Consider the following 22,688-nt stretch of genomic DNA (forward strand, 5'->3'; position numbering starts at 1 on the left):
GTCAAACAACACAATACCTACATAATATACATATATGGACCCAAACAACTAAGTTCAAGTCAGAGATATCGCCCAGTATTCTGGTAGTTCAACAGTCAAGGTCTTACAATAGTTAAAACATTCACTAACGAAGAAATAGAGCTTCAATAAATATTCTTTTTCCCAATGTTGGGGTCGGCTTCCAGTCTAACCTGATGCAGCTGAGTACCAGTGTGTTGTATCTAGGGACTGACTATCTGAGCTTCTCTGGCTTGTGCGTCGGAGAGCACGTAAATGTCGATCCTGCGCCTGATCTCTCTCCGGTGGTGTCGGATTGCCGTCCCATCGCGCTATGAGAGTGACGGAATAGGGAGTACACCTGTGTCTGCGCAAATGCTCGTACACTATAATATGTTCTGCGCAGCTGGCTGATCTCTTTATAGGAGAACAGCCGCCGTGACAGAAATCGGCCGTGGACGCCATTTTCCAATATTCTGTCTGCTGTTTACCATACTAGAGATATAATTTTTGACATTACCCCATACAAGTACCTAATGCTGCAGCCAATGGAACATCTTTGGCTGTCGTTACGCGTAGTCAGAAGCCAGTAAGTCTAACAACCAGTCTCACCAAGGGTTTGTCTCACCATTGGGTGCCCGGGTAATTGGGTTGAGGAGGTCAGAGAGGGAGTCGCTCCAAGTAGCACACTGGTAGTCAGCTGCATCTGGTTACACTGGAAGCCGACTCCAACAAAGTTAGGAAAGGGCTAGGCGGATGATACATAAAGCTTATCCATTACTTGTAACGTAATATTATGGAAAAGTTTAACCGAAAATTAATCAATAGCTTTTACTAATGTATGAAGTATTTTGGGACAGTCCAAGGTTATGGCATTTCTTATTCATATTCCTACTACTAACGTGAACTTTTATGTCTGTTAATGTAAATAGTCCTTTTAAAATTTTACGTACTTAAGTAATAAAAGTATGACCTTACTTTTTACGTAATTTAATGAACTAGTTTTTTGCCTATGACTTTTCACGTGAACTCAAAATATTGGTGAATCTTTTTTTTGTTTTCTGTTCCAATCATGCAATGCAGATATGGTGAAGTTAATTTATTAACCTAGATTAATTTAAACAAAGGTTGTTGAATTTTGACTAGATAGATAGATTCAAAACAAAAAAATATATTTTTAAACTTCCTATATTTCGCCTTTTAGCAAATTATAAGTATCAATATTATAATTTCATTGGTAAGTATATTTAACTTGCTTTTCTTCTACCAAATTATAAGTAGGTAGATATGTAGAACACTTTCTCATAGCCTCACGTACGACCTACGAGGTCTAGAAATGGATCGGTGACCGTCAAATGACGCCACAATGGTGATGTTTTTGGCTATATATGTATAAAATACTAGATATCGCCCATATCTTCGTTCGCGACCCCGCACACGTATAAAAAGAAATGTATGTCCTTTCTTAGGGTCTGGACTGTAATATTTTATTTTTAATCATCGGTCAATCGGTTCAGTAGTTTAAGCGTGAAAACGCAATAATATTACTAGATAAGGATTAAATCGGTACCTATATCAGATTGTTTACCGACTTCAAAAAGGAGGAGGCTTTTTTTTGACGATATGAAGTAGGTGCATCCCTAGGGACGCGGGCGAAACCGCGGGTTACAACGAGTTTAGCAAATGATGTAAGAAAACATGTTTTCGCTCAAAATCAGGCCAGATCGTTTTTTGCCTTGAACTTGCACGTGTAAGTCTTTATATTTAGATAGTTTTTGATGGTCAAACGTTAATTTGCATTTTGTTCTAGATATCTGCGGCGAACAAATTCTACGCTTATAAAATAGGAATCACACATTACACAATTTGTTCGTATTAATATTTTCACTGCAAAGAAATTGAAAACTGTATTCTTCGTCAAATAAAGTTGCCTATCTGAAGTTAGCTATGGATTGCTTATTTGTTGTGTTTCTATGTTCTTCTTCTTCTTTCGTGTCGATGACATGTCTTACAAGTAGTGAGACTACACCTTGTCAGCCCATTTCTATGTTTATTTATTACTCTTTCACACAAAAACTACCGAATCTTTTTTGATGAAAGTTGGCTACTCCGTAATATAGCTTATATATGTCGCAGGGATATGATAAAAACGGGGATATGATCAATTCCCTAAGGGACTTGATCAAGTCACGGAGGATGTTAAAATAACAACACGATTTTATCTTTTCCCTAAACAAATCTAGTGAATTGAACAAATCACTAGATTGGTTCAGTGAAATGACAAAAATAATTTTGCTTTGATATTTTAAAGGTTTATTTGGTAAGATATACCTACATAATTATGATAATCAGGTGTATGCAATACAAGGAAATATTGATATAAAAATCACGATTACTCAGAACAATATTTTAATTTTTGAAAGAATCTACAAAAATTTCTTTAAAAAATATTTTAGTTGCGTATGATATGCCTATTTGTAATAATCACTTATTAAAACATGCAGCTGATTTGTGGCATCGTGAATAACATAAAACATTATTTTTCTTACAGGCACATCTATGACACCTACGGCTTGCCTAGTGTTTGCAAGCGCGACCCAAACAAGAACTGACATTTTTTTTGTCATTTCACTGAACCAATTTAGGGATTTGTTCAATTCACTAGATTTGTTTGGAGAAAAGATAAAATCGTGTTGCTATTTTAACATCCTCCGTGATTTGATCAAATCCCTTAGGGAATTGATCATATCCCCGTTTTTATCATATCCCTGCGACATATACATCACAACACTACCTACTTTTTATCCGGAAAAATCGGAAAATATCTTTACATAAATAAGTTCTAAATTATTTAAATTACTATCCATAAACTATTTTAGTACTAATCTGGATAAATAAACGTATACTCAATAATAAACAGATTTACCAAGTTTTTATACTGCAAACTGTCGACACCGTATCGAATCGATTCACTATCGAATTCGTGGCGATTATTGTTCCGCTCTTATTAGTATCGGACGATTAGTTCCTGTTTTATTTTTTATTATTTTAGAGATTTATAGTGACGTTTGACATAGGTTTTAAATGTAGTTTTTATATTGGTTTTGTATAAACACGAGTCAAATGTCTATTTTTTTTTTGAAATTCTTTTGTGATTGAAAATTATTTGCAGATCGCCATATCTTTTATTTTATGAAAGGTCAACCTTTAGCTCCATAATAAAAAAAAATGGTTATACATACATATAAAGAACTGTCAGTAAATTGGCTTTAAAACTAATTCATAAGAATTTCATAACAACATAATTTATTTGTAGTAGGGTAAAATTATCCTATAACCATATCTGCCTAAGCCTAATAAATTACGCATTATTATAATGTATGTTTTATACATTACACACAATTTTCCTCAATCAAAAAGCGACCGAAAATCAACACAAAACGCCAGTGATATACGCCGTTATTTCTGGCAGTTAGCCAATAACGACTGCTCTGTTATATACTCGTATATGCAATACTGCGGCAAGACTGCATCATGGGTAATGGCAGAATTATGTAATGTACAGTTTTGGCACATATCTATACTAATTTTCCCGCGGTTTCACATGTATCCCGTGATGAAATATAGCCCATTTTACTCTCATTTTTTTTTAATTTATAAGTATCGGTCAGTTTTATCGGTCTAAAAGATTTTGAGTTTATCCGTTCCAAAGAAACAAACAAAACATTTTTTTTTCTCTTCCTTCCCGAGTTACAGGCTATTTTATCCCGGTACTTGCAAAAGTTCCCACGGGACGCGGGAAAATTGCTGGTTTGTTATGTTAAAGCATTTTTGGAGACTATTTTGATGTTTATTTAGCTAAGCAAAATCTTGGAAACGGCTGGACCGATTTCAAAAATTCTTTCGTTATGTAACAAGAAAATGCAGTTTTGTAGACTATTTTTAAAGTTTGTTTTGCAATGCATAATCTCGACAACGGCTGGACCGAATTCACAAATTCTTTCGGTTATATGTAGCTGGGTTGTATCTCAGTGTTTTAGCTAATTTTTCATGTAATGAAAATGGCTTGTTGTAATATTAGTCACACCGTGTTTCACATACTTCACAATCAAGAAATTTTCAACAGTCGGATAACTTTTTATACCGTTATTAACATTACAAAGACATTTTTGAGATTTTAGCTGGATAAAGCGATTTTGAAAAGTTGTTGTTTGTATCAACACTCGAATCTCAGAAACTACTAGACCGATATTGAAAAAACAATCAGTGTTAAATGGACCATTTATCGGGGGCCGGCACGATGAGTTAGAAGTTAAGTAGTATGATGCAACTATTTTCAATATAATTAAATCATAATGAGGAAGTTAGATAAACTAATAGGAACAAAGACAACACTTATCTATAACATAGTTATTAATACAGTAAGTGATATTGTGACGTTTTTGTGCTCTACCTATCTACATAACTTATCTTAATATAGTTACTAGTTTCCGTCCGCGGCTTCGCCCGCGTGGAGTTCGGTTATATCGCGTTTCCAAAAGTACTCTTCACAAAGTCCGGGATAAAAACTATCCTATGTTCTTTCTCAATGTCAACTCTATCTCTGAACCAAATTTTATTAAAATCAGTTCAGTGATTTAGTCGTGAAAGCGTAACAGACAGACATACAGAGTTACTTTCGCATTTATAATATATGTAAGGATTTTATTACTTGGTCACAGAGCAGAAAGAGCATCCGATATTTCTACACACAAACCTTTATTAGTTAGTAGACATTTTCATTTCTAAGAATATTTATCTCCGTCTGCCGCGATAAAATCTGTAAAAGTAGTTATATTTAAATGTCTAATATTCGCGTAAGTGTCGAGGTAACGTCTACAAAATCATACCTAAACTCAAAAACTTTTAAGAAAAAGAATAAAGTTGTCAATATCACATGTTTTAAAAGTAAAAATGGTGCTATCAACAAGTCGCAATAGGAACAAACTCCCCACAAATAAATATCTAGTACAAGGTCTTCAAATTAACCGAAAAAATCATCTCTAATAGATTAGTTTTTGTTTTTACTGCAATTACTCACAGATTGAGTTGACCCGAGACAAAAAACCGTTAAACTGATTTTTTTTGGTTAACCTAACTAGGTTTTTTCTAATGCAGGTACTTAACTGCAAACCTTTAGAACAATTATTTACGCTGCAATAATTTTTTTGCAATGGCTGACTGAACTCTAAACGGTTAATCCATCTTAAGATAGGTTAAGGTACATGGTAGAAGACCAATGAAAAATGAATAATAAAACGAATTGAAAACTGACAAAATAGAAGTGTTCCTTATGGCAAAACTGACAAAAATTCTTAGTGGGACTTTCTATTTTATATGCCTGTTATCATCATAAATTCATATTTGTGGTTGGCGCAGCATGACTTCTTCCATCCATTCCTTCCTATCTGACTTCCTTTCACAAGTTACACTCTAGCCATGTCGTCTTTTACACAGTACATCTATCGTTTCTTTGGTCGTTCTCTTCCTGTATATCCATCCATATTAACACCTTCTTCCGCCTTTTTAAAATAACCGCTAGCTCTCTTCCTCTTCCAGTCTTTATTCCTATCATCATTTGTGGTATGTAACTAATATTTATTTTTGTTTGTCCACAGATCAACAGCAGCCAACCACACGCCGCTACACAACAAATGGATTAGCCTTATATTATAATATAAGCCAATCATATTTAGCCTAAGCATAACCATGACGCGTCATATAGTCACCGTTTGTATGTTCTGCCTCCTCTGCGCAGCCCATTCCTGTGGCTCACACATAGACATACAAAGCAACGGAATCCTCACATACGATGCGAGCATTAATGAACCTGATCACTTAAATATAGACTTAGAAGAAAAACGGTCTTCTCGATACCATCAGAAATTGCAGAAAATTAGACAGGGAAGGTCCAAAAGGGAGGTAAAAGTGGACCCTGATACCTATGTACAGCAGATCTTTAGGCTTTACGGAGATGCTGAGCATATGACGATGAATTTGACGGGGTTCAATAAGATGTTGGTCGAGTTGGACCTGCATGAGCTGGTGGAGGGAGGGCAGAAGAGTGAGAGTACTGGTAGGGGGCTGTACCCCGGAGACCATGCGCAAGATGCTAAAAATGATGTTGTTAATGTGAGTATATTTTGTTTTATTCGAGATATTTGTAGGGAAGGTAGGTAGTTTTTGGAGGTCAGATATGCAGTCGTTCTATTTAAAGTATTATAGTTACCAAAATTTGGTAACTGACCACAGTGACCACATGTATGAAAAGGCTTCACCATTTTAGTTTTTTTTTTTTTTCAAATCTCTAGTACTTATCGAGAAAAATCTGTACGTTATTTATTTTACCTTATCACATCAATGAACATGAAATTAATTTCAAAATTATCTTTGTTTCCAGTGTATGAACAGCTCAGAACTAATCACAACAGTTAACACTCGGTTAAAACCGCCACATGACCACGCTCACGAACACACCGACCACCACATGCACGAAGTTGATGAGATCATCACGGAATCCACCCTTCAGACCATGTGCCCCATACTCCTGTACCAAAAACTAGCCAGCACCTCCATAGAAAGGACTGGATGTGTCAAAGAAACTAGGATAGGCAGAAGAACGGACGTAGCTCCCAAACATGTGCCCACAGAAATGGCATACTCTAAAAATATGTATGCCGTATGGCTTTATTCATCGTTGTGTATTTTCGCTATTAGTGCTTGCGGTCTTCTCGGAGTAGCCGTGATCCCAATTATGCATAAGACTTATTACAATCATCTACTGCAGTTTCTAGTAGCTTTAGCTGTTGGTACCCTATGTGGTGATGCGTTACTACATCTGATGCCTCATGCAATGAGTCCTGCTCATGACCACGACAGCCATGGAGAGACAGAACTCGAAATAAGAGCGTCACACGATGACGGTATGTGGAAGGGACTTGCAGCTATGTTAGGTGTGGTCTTCTTCTACTTCACGGAAAAGGGTCTAACAGTTGTTGTCGAATGGAGGAAGCGCCGCCAAAAGCTAGAGGAAGACAAACTCCCTTCAAGAGTCCGAGTCCTCAAAGATGAGACCGTAGGAGGCTGTTCAGGAGGCGCTAAAGCCCCAATTACCAACTCCACATCAAATTCTCTTATGAAAATCTTCAAGCGAGACGAGAAAGGGGATCCTACTACTAAGACTTGTAAGCACAAGTATTCTGAATACCCCTACTGTTATGACGAAATTGATACTGATACGCATGATGATCATCACTTGAGAGACGGTATACCGCCCAGTCCTAAACATGGGAAGAAACACAACAACTCCGTGAGTGTGGTCTCCTCGAATGCCCTGAACGCTGAAGGTAAGGAGGAGCCTACTGCTAAGGATTGGCTGCTGAAGGCCGAGTCGACTCCAGCGGTTGTGGAAATGAATAATATTAAGCATAAAGAGGAGGGAAAGGATCTGAAGGATGGTGATAGTTATACTGTTATATTGAGGTGAGTTCACATTTTATGGAATCTATTCTAATGTTATAAAGCTGAGGAGTTGGTTTGCTTCTGCGTGCTAATCTAAAGATCTACTGGTCTGATTTGAAAAACTCTTTCAGTGTTATATAGCCCATTTGTTGAGAAAGGCTAATGCTATTTTTATCAGGGTGTGTGGGTAGTTCCCACGGGATGCAAGTGTAATCCCTGGCTGAAGCTAGTTTAGAAAATTTTCTCAAGCATACTATCAAAGACTGTTTTTTAAATACACGAAATTACACCACAAATTTTTCCTCAACAGATTATTTCTTCTTTCCTACTGTTAAATCTTTTCTCCTTTTTCTCACAACCGAGGAGTAAAATTTACTTACTGTTCTTGTTAATATTTATATGTGTCTTCATAATTCCCAGGGAGCATTCTCGCGCCCACCACGGGCACTCTCACGCGCACGGCCACGTGCACGCGCCGCCCTCGTCCATCGCGTCCGTCGCCTGGATGGTCATCATGGGAGACGGACTGCACAACTTCACTGATGGCATGGCTATAGGTACGTTTTTATACCCGTAAGGTTCAGTAATGAACCATTGGTCTAAGAGTTGCATCGCTGACTGCTGTGCACGACGTCTTAACACAGATTATATAATAGTTACTACGTAACAGATAAATCACTCCATACAAAAAAGTCCATACCTACTGTTATAAGCACCTACAAGTTCCCCAACTACCTACACATTCCTAGCTGCGTTATAAAATGAACCTTAAAAGCTCGAGCGCTTGATTGTTATTCCAATGCGATAGCGTACAGTTCAGTGACCGCAACCGTGCCGTGGCCGCGCTTAGGGCTGCATCTTACAATTTAATATTTAAGTAGGAAAGAAAAGATACGCTTATTTTAAGATAGCCTTTTTTAAAACTGAGTTGTTAAATAAAAAGTAATATCAAGAATATTTTTCTTTAGTTAACTATTGTATTGCCTACTAAAATGGAGTATGGGTACATATTACTAAATATTACCTAATACGTAAGCATAGGTTTCGATAGTACTTAAGTAAAGCTTTCGTCAAACTCAAAGGCGGTTTCCAACTATTTTTCGAGCACAAGTGCCATACCCCATATGGTACAACTCCGTCGAGTGTTGATACATACCTAAAATTGGTTTCTGCGTAGCGACACGCGTAATGTTCCGAGTCGTCATTAAGTTGGACTAGAACTATACATACTTACACTCGAGATGTGTTTTTAGCTACAAAACTCACAATACAGTTCATATAACTAAGTAGGTATCTAAAGTAAAATATGTACCTAATGATCTCTGTTGTTAAAATCATAAAGTAGATAAGTATTAATTTATAAAAAAAAAAAAATAGAATTACTAGATAAGTTCATAAATATAAAATGTTTCTAAATCCTACTAATATTATAAACGCGAAAGTTTGTATGTATGGATGTATGGATGTTTGTTACTCTTTCACGCAAAAACTACTGAATGGATTTTAATGAAACTTTTCAATAATATAGCTTATACATCAGAATAACACATAGGCTACAATTTGTAAACATATTGTTCGAAATACTAAACCTGCGCAGACGAAGTCGCGGGCACCAGCTAGTCTCACATAAACCAACACAACTCAAAATAATCCATCAGTTTGTTAGGTAGCTTAAAAAACCTAATAAAAACCAATAGCATAACATGCCACGAAATAAAAATAATTGGAACGCGCGCGGCGCGTGTGACTATTGAAAGCCCTGAGCCGCGTGGGGCTACCGGTAACCCAGCGAGCGGTAGGCATTTATCGCGCGCAAGTACGTCGAGTGACAGAGGCCTGGTCTTAAGTCCAATTCCCGGGTCGGGCCGAAATCGTTTTTTTTTTTATAATTTGATTTTGAACGTTATCAGTCCCAGACAGCACAAAAACTTTTTTTGGCTGATATTTGGCGTTCAACGTATTATGAAACTTACACAAAGCAGCCAGGAGTCTGGTAGTTGGTGATGCAACCGGAGAGCACTTGTAATGTCGGTCCTGCCTGTGATCTCTCTCCGGTCGTGTCTGATTGCCGTCTTTGATTTTTTTTGAAATACATGGACTTAAACCATACAACCGTATTTCCAGGTGCCGCGTTCGCTTCGAACATAGCGGGCGGTTTCTCAACAGCCATCGCGGTGCTGTGCCACGAGCTGCCTCATGAATTGGGTACGTTGACAATAATAATAACACCTTGTCTGTAAAGCCGATATTGTGCTTCCTAACTAAAAAAGATTTGAGGTACTGGCCTCATTACAATTCTGCTTCGATGATCATAGTTTTAGATGACTGATGCCAAATTAAAAACTCTTGTCAGTAAGATACAAAAATATCTGTATAAAAAATTTTTACACGCTAGTTGACTGATCATTCGACATCTGAAACCGCTGATACTAGAATAAGTTAAATATTTTGCACAAACAATCCTTTAATGTCTGTGTGCTTACAAACACACATACACATGCACACACAAGAATGTTTTTTTTTTTTTTTAATCAGAAAATAAGGCAACAATTAAATAAATTTTTTCATCTCCAGGTGACTTCGCAGTCCTTCTAAAAGCGGGTATGTCAGTGAAACGAGCAGTTTGCTACAACATCCTCTCGTCCGGCTTATGTCTTCTCGGCATGGTATGCGGCGTCCTAGCGGGCCATGCGCCGTCGGCTACTCGCTGGCTGTTCGCAGCCGCTGCCGGCATGTTCCTGTATATTGCGCTCGTTGATATGGTAAATATATACTAATTTATTTAAAACTAGCCGTTTTCCCGCGGTTTCACCCGCGTCCCGTGGGAGCTACTGCCCGTACCGGGATAAAATATAGCCTATGTTACTCGCAGATAATATAGCTTTCTAATGGTGAAAGGATATTTAAAATCGGTCCAGTAGTTTTTGAGTTTATCCATTACAACCAAACAAACAAACAAAGTTTTCCTCTTTATAATATTAGTATAGATTGACTGTAAAATGGCAGTTTTTGGACGTCAAAATTTTAAAAAGACCCGAAACCACCACTTGCTATGTATTCTTGATGGAAAGAAGTGGCGTAGCAAATTCCTCAGTAAGTAAGGCTGTTTTGTGCAGAATAGGGTGTGTTTAGTGCACAATGGCCGTGGTTTATCCACAATGGCTCTTGCTAGAACTTGATTACCTATTGTAGCTTTTCTATGCGGTAAGAAAAGCTAATGAATACCAGTGTGCTACAAGAAGGGACTGGCTATCTGACCTCCTCAACCCAGTTACTTGGACAACCTCATGACCCTTGAATGCATCATAATAACTTTTATTTCTTCTCTGCTACATCCAACTGGAGGTTGTCTTTCAGTGATGACAGAACCGCCCATTGCATCACATAGACTTTTTTCTGTAATTTATATTAGTGTACATAAAGAATATAATTACTTTATATTTACAATACTTACTATACTTACTAATAATATTATCTTCTCAAGTCGTGGTGGCCTAGTGGGTAAAGGACCAATCTCTCAAGTATGAGGGCGCGGGTTCGATCCCAGGTCAGGCAAGTACCAATGCAACTTTTCTAAGTCTGTATGTACTTTCTAAGTATATCTTAGACACCATTGGCTGTGTTTCGGATGGCACGTTAAACTGTAGGTCCCGGCTGTCATTGAACATCCTTGGCAGTCGTTACGGGTAGTCAGAAGCCAGTAAGTCTGACACCAGTCTAACCAAGGGGTATCGGGTTGCCCGGGTAACTGGGTTGAGGAGGTCAGATAGGCAGTCGCTTCTTGTAAAGCACTGGTACTCAGCTGAATCCGGTTAGACTGGAAGCCGACCCCAACATGATTGGGAAAAAGGCTCGGAGGATGACTAATAATATTATCTTCCACAGATGCCAGAGTTAAGTACATCACACAGCAAAGAGGGTACTCTCTGCCAGTGCATACTACAACTGATGGGGCTTGCAACTGGCATTGGCATAATGCTGGTCATTGCCCTCTACGAGCACGACCTCAAAACGTTATTCGGCTAAACTGTGCAGAATAGCCTCCTGTGCAAAATAGGCAAATCCTATGCAAGATAGGACGATCCTGTGCAAAATAGTAGCAAATTGTGCAAAATAGTACCAATCTGTGCAAAATAGTACCAACCTGTGCAAATCGTGAATTTTGTGAAATACGTTGAAACCAGTGATAAGTGCCAATCGGACATGATTATCAAGTGTTAGTGGCTATAAGCAAAACGGTTTATGGTCTGTGACCATAGTGTACAGAATATGACCATAGTGTAAAAAAGGAAAAATGAGAATTTTGCAAAAATGTAATTGACGGTTAGATCTCGAATATAATTAATTTTATGTCGACGTTTTCTGGTGCTATGTTTTGTCACCTGATTTTGAGATTTTTCGAAAATACTTGTGAACATATTTTTTTGGAATTTTCTCCATTAGTGAATTGCACCTTTTATTTGTAAAATTACACTGACTACTAGGATAAATTGTGGCCAATTCTTTTTGTAGGTATGTATATTCAAAAACTAATTTTGATTTACTTGACTTGCTAAAATAAAAACCAATGAAAGAATTGTACAATTTAAACTGAAAAAGGTTGGCCCCTTGTCTATGGAATTTAACTTTTATTTTTAATTATAAATAATAAGTTATGGTGTCTACTTAAAAACATGATTTCAAGGTACTTATAAATAGTGTAAATAAAATTAAATGAGAAATAAATAAATTGTGATAAAGCTATACTTCGAAATTTTCTTAAAATATTATTATTTTTAACACTCGAATACTTTGTGAAACTGGTTGTAGAATGTTTAAGTGAACAGTTAAATTAATTAAATGGTTAATATAAAATACATGCGTTTTTCGACTAAATATTATTACTAAAATAACTGTTGGAGACTAGTTTTTAACTACAGATTTGTTTGGAATTTTATTTACTAGTATATTCCACGCATAGTACATATAAAATATTAATACACATGAAATAATACATTTTTGAACAAAAATAACCCTGCAAAATGCAGCTTATTAAATCAAGTAAACATGGAAAACACATTACCCTTCTTGAAAGTTGGGTAAAAACCAGTATTTATCTATTTTTATCAAATACCAATTAATTATATAACATTGAAAACTAATTTGTGGTTGTACATAAACCATCCTACTAATATCATAAATGCAGATAAAGTAGCCCTCCTCGATAAATTAACTATCTAACACTGTAATATTTTATAAACAGACCTACTGATCCGTTCTTGAGATTAGCGCAATCGAGCCAACAAACTCTTGAGCCTCATTAAGTCAGTTTTTCATATATAACATGTAAATATGAATCTTCCTACTGTACATGCTTTAATTAGTTGTATTTTACAACCATTCTGTAAAAATCCATATTGATAATAAAATAAAATTATACTACCTCTTTTTCCCATCTTTAAATTTTTTATCGTTTTTTTTTTCTTTTTACATTTTTATCATGATGCAATAGATATTCAAAATGATACGGTTTTTCTTACAGAATGGTTATAAAATTACAATGAAGTTGTAGATTTTGTAATTTCAAAACTTTTTCTATTTAAACAATAGTCGGAATTAGTAGAAGGGTTTCTAGTATGTTAAAGCCAGAATTTTCCTACTTAACTTGAAAATAAATCAGAAAGCAGGCTTTATTTTCACAAAAAACATTGATACTTAAATTGTGGCTTTACCTAAACTCAAGTTTTGAAAACTATATTTCAAAGTTCTCTATGGGATTCATTAAGTATGGTCGACAATCCTTGGTCTAGCATCTACCAAAGCAGAGAAGTTTTTAATCAACCAAAGAAATTTCTCCACTCAGGGATACTGATATTATGTCCTCCTAGCTGATTATCGGCTACGGCGGCTGTTCTCATGTAAGGATATTGGCCAACTACGCAGGACATATTATAGTGCACGAGCATTTGCGCAGACACAGGTGCACTCACTATTCCTTAGGGATACTATTAAGTGTTTGAAGAACGAAATTCTATTGGTTGTTTAAAATCTTCTTATCTTTGGTAAAATCTCAAGTTTAGATATTTAGATGCGCAATAGATCTTTTAGTTATTAAAATTATATATTGCGCAGTTAAAATACTAACTTTAGGCTAGCTAAGATATGTCGACCGTACTACAACACTAGAATAAATTTTATCACAAAGACTCTTCTTTGTATTTTGTTCCTAAACTTGTACTTACGTATATGAATTATTGTGAATAAGTGTTACTTAATATCTACTTAAATACCACCATTGTATCCGAGACAAAAAAAAAAAACAAAAATAAAGTATTTGTTGTAAATAATTCCATGTATTTTTTTCTTGCTTCATCTTTTGATAATTTTTGTACCTGATACAAAGGTGGGCATCGAATTGAAAACTCAACAAAAAAGTTAATAAGGTGCGTTTAATTTTATTAGAAAAAACGTTAAAATGCATTTCATTTAAAAATAAATTGGTTAAGTTGATATTTAACACAAATAAGTTGCTTTTTGTCTGTAAAGCGCTGCGTTTTGATATCGATTATCGATAAATAAGGGTTGCATCACTAGCTCTTATTTATCGATGTCGATAATAATTGAGGCTAACTTATTTAAAATGTTATGGACCATTGTATGTGTGGTATTCCTTTTGAAATATATGTTCATGAATATTTAAAAAAAATGCTATAATTATTTATAGTGATGTTCTATGGCCTAATTGAAATGTTTCAACAATATTCATGGACAAATATTCAAAAGTTGAATAAAACAAAAGTAACTATAGAAAAGCAGTTTGTAAGTACGTTCTTAAGTTATTTTTAAGCGATTTTTGATTTTATTTGTGTTTGCAAATCATGTTTGATGAGAATGTAAATATCGACAAACTGAAGGATTCTCAGTTTTGTAAGATATCGAGGAAATGTGTAAAAATGTGATCGCGATGCGAGCTATGTGTGATAAAATGAAACTTGGACATACTTTGCTATATATTGTAATAAAATATAATTCAAATTCATAATTTTTAAACGGTTTTTATTTTTACCTGATCCTATAGAGTGGGGGAGTGATGCACCGAGGGGATGTAACCCAAAAAGCTGGTAAAATTAGTTCACATTGTTCATCTTTATTTTGGTTTAATAAGGTAAGATTGAAAAATAATATTATTACTGAATATTTAACTAGCCGAAAACAAAACACTGGTACTCAGCTGCATCCGGTTAGACTGGAAGCTGACCCCAACATACATGTAACATGTAGTTGGGAAAAGGCTCGTAGGATGTTGATGATCTAACTAGCCGAAAACAGAAACCTAGGGACAAGGCCGTCTCTAGCTCATGTAGCGCCTGGGTGCAGTCATCACCCAAGCGCCACCTATGTATTTAAAGATTTTGAGTAGTACATATTGATCGAAGTACTTCGAGTAGTTACAAGGAATATAAATAAGAACGTTCGAACGAAAGCCACTTTTTTGTTAGGTAAAGGACTTTAAAAAATGTTTCCAAAGCATTGTAGGATCAAACTGTTGGCCAGGTTTAAGTTATGAAAGTCGAGACAGAACAACGCAATTGTAAAAATTCGCCATTTTTTTAATTTTGGGACACAAACAGTTGGTAAGTTTTAAAAAGCGCTGTAAACTAACAAGTAGTCGGAAGCGCAATGTATGTATAAATGTTAACGGAAATGAATTAAACATAGGCACCATGTTTGACGACACCACTTTCAGACTCGCTGTCTGCCTGCGTCTGGGTGCTTCATGCTGCACTCCTCACCGCTGCCACTGCGGGGAAGCTGTCAACAGCCTCGGTCACCACGGCCTGTCGTGCAGCCGGAGTGCGGGCCGCATACCACGACATGCGAATATCAACGACGTGATCCGTCGGGCTCTTGTTGCCGTCGGCGTGCCAGCCGTACTTGAACCAAATGGTTTGGCACGCGACGATGGCAAGAGACCAGACGGCATGTCGCTATTTCCGTGGAAGATGGGTAGGACTTTAGTGTGGGACGCGACCTGCGTCGACACTCTTGCGCCATCCCATCTTCCTAGAACTGCGTGTTGTGTCGGCTCCGCCGCTTCACAAGCAGAAGACCTCAAACGGCGCAAATATAGTAGCCTTATCGGGAATTACATGTTTGAGCCGTTTGGGGTTGAAACTCTCGGGCCGTGGGGTCCGAGTGCTCACGCGCTTGCAAAGGAAATTTCTAAGCGCCTTGTTGACACTTCTCGTGACCCAAGGGCTGGCTTTTATTTCGCACAGAGGTTGAGCATTGCCATCCAACGTGGCAATGCTGCCAGCCTTCTGGGTACATTACCCGGTGACAGCGATGAGGAGCAATTTTTTGATGCTATGTATTAGTTTTAAGTTGTATATATAAGTTTATTTTTAATTTTTAAAATTAATGTAAATATTATGTAAATATTTGAATAAAAGTCTAACGGAAATGTATGTCATCCGTCATTGTATACAATTCCTAGGAAATCTGTAGGGGACCTAACTAAAGGTACTTAAATGAAAAGTGGACTGTAACACTTAGTACATAATATATTGGTTCACTGGACAGTACAAATGTTGGAAAACTAAGATAGGTATGCGCGCGCGTCGTCGGCTGTGTCCGGTGATGGAGTGCGGCGGTGCGGTGCGGGGCGCTGCTGCTGGCAGCCGTCCCCCCCGCCTCGGTGACGCGACGCCCTCTGTCGGGCCCTGGTGCGCCAGCTATGAATCACGCCTTGTGTGCGTGAACATCCTCCCCGGGTTGAAGCATTCAATCTAGTGGAAGTGGACAAATATTATTAAAGGAACGTAGAATTGTTCCCTTACGCGTCTTCAACTCAGCCACACGCGTTATCCCGTCGCTCCCCGGGAACACCTTCGTGACACGTCCCAGTGGCCACAGCATTGGCGGTTGTCCTCTCTCCTTGATGAGAACTAACGTTCCCTCTGCCAGTTGTCCTGTAGATGACGTCCACTTAGTTTTTTGCTGCAGCAGAGAGATATATTCTAAATGGAATCGGTTCCAGAAATGCTGCTTAATATGCTCCACTCTGTGGTAGCGCTCCAAGCGGCCGATGTTTACATCAGACACCTGTGGATGCGGAACAGCTATTAGTGATCGTCCAATCAAAAAGTGTGAAGGAGTAAGGACAGTAAAATCTAACGGATCAGAGGAAAGTGGTGTGAGAGGACGTGAATTAAGAACAGCTTCTATTTGAGTTAAACAAGTGACCATTTCTTCGTATGTGAAGTGTGTTAACTGTAATAGTCTTTTCAGGTGGTGTTTAGTTGATCGAACGGCAGCTTCAGCAATGCCGTTGAAATGTGGAGAATATGGAGGGGCAAAAGTAAATTCAATACCCCTTTGTGCAACTTCATACGATATATTTGATTGTTGTAAGAATTGTTGCAACTCATTACAAGTGCCTACAAAATTGGTGCCATTGTCAGACAAGATGCTCTTGGGTTTGCCACGACGAGCAACAAAACGGCTTAAAGCAGCCATATAGCCCTCCTTAGTAAGGTCTGTAACGAGCTCGATATGGACAGCTTTCACTGCAAGACAAACAAAGATGCATAGGTACGCCTTTACAAGTTTACACCCTCGCCCCTTTCGATCTGCTATCAATATTGGCCCGGCATAATCGACACTGGAATTTAAAAATGGGAATTCCAATTGAGTCCTATTAACAGGCAATTGTTCCATGACAGGTTGAATATTTTGACACTTGAACTTAAAACATTTAATGCAGTGTTTTACAACTGATTTAGATAGATTTCTGCCTCCAAGTGGCCAATACACTTGCCGTATACTTGCGATCAACAATTGAGGGCCAGCGTGTAATAAATCATGATGATATTTGTGGAAAATTAATTTAGTGATATGATGCTTGCAACATAATAAAATTGGATGCTTGATATTATAGTCATAAGGCGAATTATCAAGTCTCCCGCCTACACGAATGAGACCATCTTCGTCAAAAAAAGGACTCAAACAAATCAATCTATTTTTGCGAGGCAAAGTCTTACCAGCTTTAAGAATGTCATATTCTTTGGAAAACATCTCCATTTGAGCTTGTCGTAAAATGAAATTTAAAGAATCTTGAAGTTCTTTAATTGATAATGGATTTTGATCCTTGATTCTGTTCTTTACATTATTATAAAATCTTAATATGTAGGCCACCACTCTTTGTAGACGATTTATGTTAGAATATTTATGCAATAATGTATGAATTAATGATGTATTTGTGTGCTGTGCGTGTTTTTGTATGTCTGTGAGAAACGAGTGATCTGTGAAGTTAGATGTAATTACTTCTGGTAGATCCTGTTTCATAGTTTTGTTGGGCATAGCTGGCCAGTGTGTTTCATCATTTAACAAGAACTCTGGGCCTGACCACCATAAAGAACACTCGCTGATAAGGTCAGCCTTCAGCCCACGAGAAACAAGATCTGCCGGATTGAATCTAGACGGCACGTAACTCCACGTATGACCTGCAGTACTCTCCTGTATCTCGTTAACGCGATTGCGTACGAAAGGTTTCAATACGTTCGGTGACATAGCTAGCCAACTCAACACTATTGTTGAATCGCACCAAAATTGGCATCTAGTAATAGGTAAAGTAATGGAACTTTGTACCTTAGCACACAGTCTAGCGCCTAGCAACGCCCCACAAAGCTCGAGACGTGGAATGGTAGTGGGCTTTATTGGTGCTACACGATTCTTCGATGCAAGAAGTTGTACCTTGACTGCACCTTCCATATTCACCTACCGAAGATATACGCAACAACCAAAGGCTCTCTCAGAGGCATCTGTAAAAACATGAATTTCATGCAATATAGCATTGTCACACACAACCCATCTTGGAATGCGTAGATTGTTTAAACTTGGAAGAGTGTTAACAAAATTACTCCAAAAATGGCATATAGACTCTGGCACCTGCTCATCCCAGTCACACTTATCCAACCACAGCTTCTGCATGACAATCTTAGCCTCGACTACACATGGACCAACCAAGCCTAATGGGTCAAATATTTGACTGATGACTGACAAAATTTGGCGTTTAGAAACTTGTTTCTTATCATCAATAGAAATAGAAAATGCCAAATAATCTGCCTCACACACCCAGCGTAACCCTAATGTTTTTGATGACGCGTTCTTATCTTCAGACAATCTTAGACAATCCACAACTGTTGAGCTGTCGCAAACCTGGTCTAAAATTGAAGAACTATTAGATTGCCATTTTCGTATGTGAAAATTCGCTGACGCTAACACAGAGATAACTTCCTTGACCATTTCTACTACGCCTGAAACCGAATTACCGCCTGAAAGATAGTCATCTATGTAAAAATCACGCTCAATTGAAGACTTGACGGTAGGACTTGTAGCAACATTAGCCAAACTCACTAAACACTTTGTTGCTAAGTACGGAGCAGAAGCTGTGCCATAGGTAACAGTATTTAGACAATAAGTCTTTAACGGTAACTTAGGATCAGTCCTGAAGATAATTTGTTGCAATGGACGTTGCGACGGTGTTACAGCAACAGCACGATACATTCTAGCTATATCTCCTGATATAACGTACTTATATTGCCTAAATCTTAGTAAAATTGACAGAAGATCTTCTTGGATAGTCGGGCCAACCATCTGGATTTGATTGAACGACACACCAGACGTGGTTGCCGCTGAAGCATCAAAGACTGCCCGTAGTTTCGTGGTCGAGCTGGATTCTCTGATGACCCCATGATGAGGCAAAAAATATTCAATATCGTCACCTGAATGTGGCTTCCTAGACGTTGGATTCTCTGTCATGTGTCCAAGACGCTCATACTCCTCCATGAAGGCAACATAACGCTCCTTGAAACTTGGATCACGAAGAAAACGACGCTCCAATGATAGAAATCGCCGCTTAGCCATCTCGTACGACTCACCTAGAATGACAGGATTATCTTTTAAAGGAATTGTCACAACAAACCTACCCTGACTGTCACGAACAGTATTGCGGCGAAAACTTTCTTCGCACGCACGTTCCTCCTGTGATAAGGCATGTTTAGATGGGACCGAATCTATTTCCCAAAACCTGTTGAGATTATTATTTAATTCCTCCATAGAAACATTACAAAAATGTGCTTGGTTATTAGAAATGTTGCGTAATGGGACTGGACCTGAAACTATCCACCCTAGTTTTGTTGCATGAAGCTTGGGTTTATTCCTACCTAAATTAATAGATGAGGAACCTAAAACATTCCAAAACACTTCCGCGCCAACAAGAATGTCGATTACAGACGGAATATGGAATGACGGATCAGCTAAATGTATGTCTGCCGGTATATTGATATTGCCTACATCTACCGCTTTAGATGGCAATATTTTTGTAATTTCAGGCAATATGAAGCTAGTGATGGTTTCCCTATAGCCACCATTCCGAGCCTGAATTGTAAATCTACAAGACTGTGTGCTATTAGATGTTTGCTTATTTATACCTGATATCGTGGAGTTAACGTTACGTCTAGGCAATCCCAGCTTGTGACACAGTGTTTCAGTGATAAAATTAGCTGTGCTACCGTTATCCAGCAGGATCCTGGCGTCGAACTTCTCACCTCGGGTGCTGACCACTGTCACCAGAGCTGTGGAAAGCAAAACAGAACGAGTAGTAGCTGCAGTGTCGCTTGACATAACAACGCTTTCAGATGTGCCGTTTTGTAACTGTGCACCACCAGAAACGTCATCAGTCAGTAAACTAGGCAGAGCTACACTACTAGGCATTGGGTCTTGTACAGTTGAATTAGACTGCTCTACGTGTAAAAGCGTGTTATGCTTACGATTACAATATTTACAGTGTGACAATTTACAACGTTTACTTGAATGCCCTGGACGTAAACAATTAAAGCACACATTAAGCTCCTTCACCTTTGCTAAACGGTTTTCTACTGACAACTTACGAAAATCATCACACACAAACATGAAATGATTATTTTTGCACAACGGACAATTATTAAATTCCTTATTAGTATTAGGTTTAGGTTTTGTTATATTATAGTTTTTTTTAGAATTATTAGTATTTACTGTGTAACTGTTTGTACTACTATCTTCCTTATTTGTTGATTTGCTATGTTCTACTGTCTCTAATAAATCAGCCCTTTTACTAACAAACGAACAAAATTCTGACAATGTTGGAAATTTGGGTAAGGTATTGCTATACTCTTCCCAGTCTCTGTTAGTGACCTTATCCAGTCTGCTACCCATCATTATTACCACCAGTGTACTCCACTGGTCAGTGGGCTCGTTCAGCGATTTTAAAGCTCTAATTTGCTTATTGATATTATCAACAAATTGACGTAAGGCTACACAAGACTCTTTAAGAATTGCCGGAGTATTAAACAAAGTCTGCACATGGTTTTTAACTAGAAGCCTGCTATTATCATATCGCTCACATAATAGATTCCACGCTAATTGATAATGCTCGCTCTTAAAATCTATATTTTTTATCACTTGCTGAGCATCTCCCGTAAGCGAAGCGCGCAAATAATGAAATTTGCTAATATCATCGATAGCACTACTACTGTGAATAAGTGACAGATATGTATCTCTATACTCGAGCCAACATTGATAACTACCATCGAAAGTAGGCAAATTGATTTTAGGTAAGCGTACAAAATTATGACGGAACGATGCACCTGTGCTTTTATCCGCTGAGCCCGCTACAGACCCGCCGTCAACGCCGGCATCAGCGCTGATAAGCAGGCTGCGCGCCTGAGCTGCCACCGCGTGGTACCGCTCCTCAAACTTGGCACGTTCCCCGTACGCCTCGTCTGGCTTATCCGAGAGCACCTCGATCTCCAACTGCAAATTATCAAATTCATCGTATAAAGCATCAAATTTACGAAGGCGACCCTCTAGCTCAATACGCTGCAAACTGGATAATGAATCGCAACTCATAAGCACATTAACATGATTGCAAAAATTCGTAAGCTTAGCTTTAATAGCACTGCGTTTTCTTATTAACAAATCTTCATTAGCCATTATAAGAAGGTGGTTTGAAAATAAAAAATACAAAAGATGTTATGAAATAATGCGATTGAATAACAGATAAGGCGATAAGCAAATGCACAAGTGATGACTAATGTAGCAACCAGATGTTTCAATACGAATAGGCTCGTGACTCGTGACCGTTAGCTCATTAGCAAAGAACTTAAACGGTAAACCGATAAGAAATCTATTCCATACAGCACTGAATGAATGCGCGTTAATGCCAATAGACTTAAAAATGATTTAAATAATCACTTGTTTGCTCAAATTTGAAACTGAACTGAAAACGGTTGCAACGGAAATTTTTGAAATTTGAATTTGTAACGGAAATTATAAAGAAAGGAATTTGGAACGATACACAAATATGCTTATCTTTATCCACAAGGCGAACTGTGTTGATTCCCACGAAGCACGTAGATGACCCGGCGTGTTCGACCAACTAAGTCGAGACTTGACCACCGTCGACGTGAAGACTTCGGGAACTCGTAGACGTCCTCTCCTCGTTCTACGTATTTAGACGACTCCAACTCCAAACTTCTCTTCTCTCGAATGCCGCTTGTAGTGACACGGCGCTTTTGAAGACTCGTCGCTCGTATCAAAGTCCACCAACGTCGCCTCGTACTGTCACCGCGCGAACGATTTCTTTGTTCGTAGAAACCCGTTACGCGGATTTAAATTGTAGAAGGCCGAAGTGACCAAAATGTAGGGGACCTAACTAAAGGTACTTAAATGAAAAGTGGACTGTAACACTTAGTACATAATATATTGGTTCACTGGACAGTACAAATGTTGGAAAACTAAGATAGGTATGCGCGCGCGTCGTCGGCTGTGTCCGGTGATGGAGTGCGGCGGTGCGGTGCGGGGCGCTGCTGCTGGCAGCCGTCCCCCCCGCCTCGGTGACGCGACGCCCTCTGTCGGGCCCTGGTGCGCCAGCTATGAATCACGCCTTGTGTGCGTGAACAAAATCTATGAAATTCCTAAAACCGCCCGGAAATGTGTAAAATAAATTACATTAGACACATTTCCTAAATAGTAATCGGAAATGTATATTTAAGATATCAAGGGGTAAGCGGGGGATGGCGGAGCGAGGGTTTTGCATTATCCGATCGGGCGCAATGTTACCTGTAACCTGATGGAAGCGAAGTATGCAAGCAGGCATGCAGCATGGAAGC

The 22,688-nt window shown here is 38.2% G+C and overlaps 2 protein-coding genes across 4 annotated transcripts in view; one reads left to right on the forward strand and one right to left on the reverse strand.

The window, feature by feature from the left end:
- The window catches only part of LOC124643187 (zinc transporter foi), a 54,330-nt gene extending 39,804 nt beyond the window's left edge, over nucleotides 1-14,526 (forward strand). For all 3 annotated transcript variants that reach the window (XM_047182062.1, XM_047182064.1, XM_047182063.1), the window contains exons 2-7: nucleotides 5,655-6,168; nucleotides 6,437-7,518; nucleotides 7,918-8,054; nucleotides 9,622-9,702; nucleotides 10,072-10,259; nucleotides 11,383-14,526. In XM_047182062.1, the coding sequence (XP_047038018.1) occupies nucleotides 5,746-6,168; nucleotides 6,437-7,518; nucleotides 7,918-8,054; nucleotides 9,622-9,702; nucleotides 10,072-10,259; nucleotides 11,383-11,523 (2,052 nt within the window). In that variant the 5' untranslated portion in view covers nucleotides 5,655-5,745 and the 3' untranslated portion in view covers nucleotides 11,524-14,526. The remainder of the gene's footprint in view (nucleotides 1-5,654; nucleotides 6,169-6,436; nucleotides 7,519-7,917; nucleotides 8,055-9,621; nucleotides 9,703-10,071; nucleotides 10,260-11,382) is intronic.
- A 3,729-nt stretch (nucleotides 14,527-18,255) lies between these two features.
- Nucleotides 18,256-22,482, reverse strand: LOC124643201. The gene is made up of 3 exons (XM_047182082.1): nucleotides 21,165-22,482; nucleotides 19,971-20,114; nucleotides 18,256-19,418 (listed from the first exon to the last, which is right to left on the reverse strand). Exons 1-3 carry the CDS (start codon nucleotides 21,508-21,510, stop codon nucleotides 18,256-18,258), a joined length of 1,653 nt encoding a protein of 550 aa, XP_047038038.1. The 5' UTR covers nucleotides 21,511-22,482.
- Nucleotides 22,483-22,688: the final 206 nt, after the last annotated feature.

This window comes from Helicoverpa zea, chromosome 27 (assembly GCF_022581195.2).
Source record: "Helicoverpa zea isolate HzStark_Cry1AcR chromosome 27, ilHelZeax1.1, whole genome shotgun sequence".
Classification (NCBI taxonomy): Eukaryota; Metazoa; Arthropoda; class Insecta; order Lepidoptera; family Noctuidae; genus Helicoverpa; species Helicoverpa zea.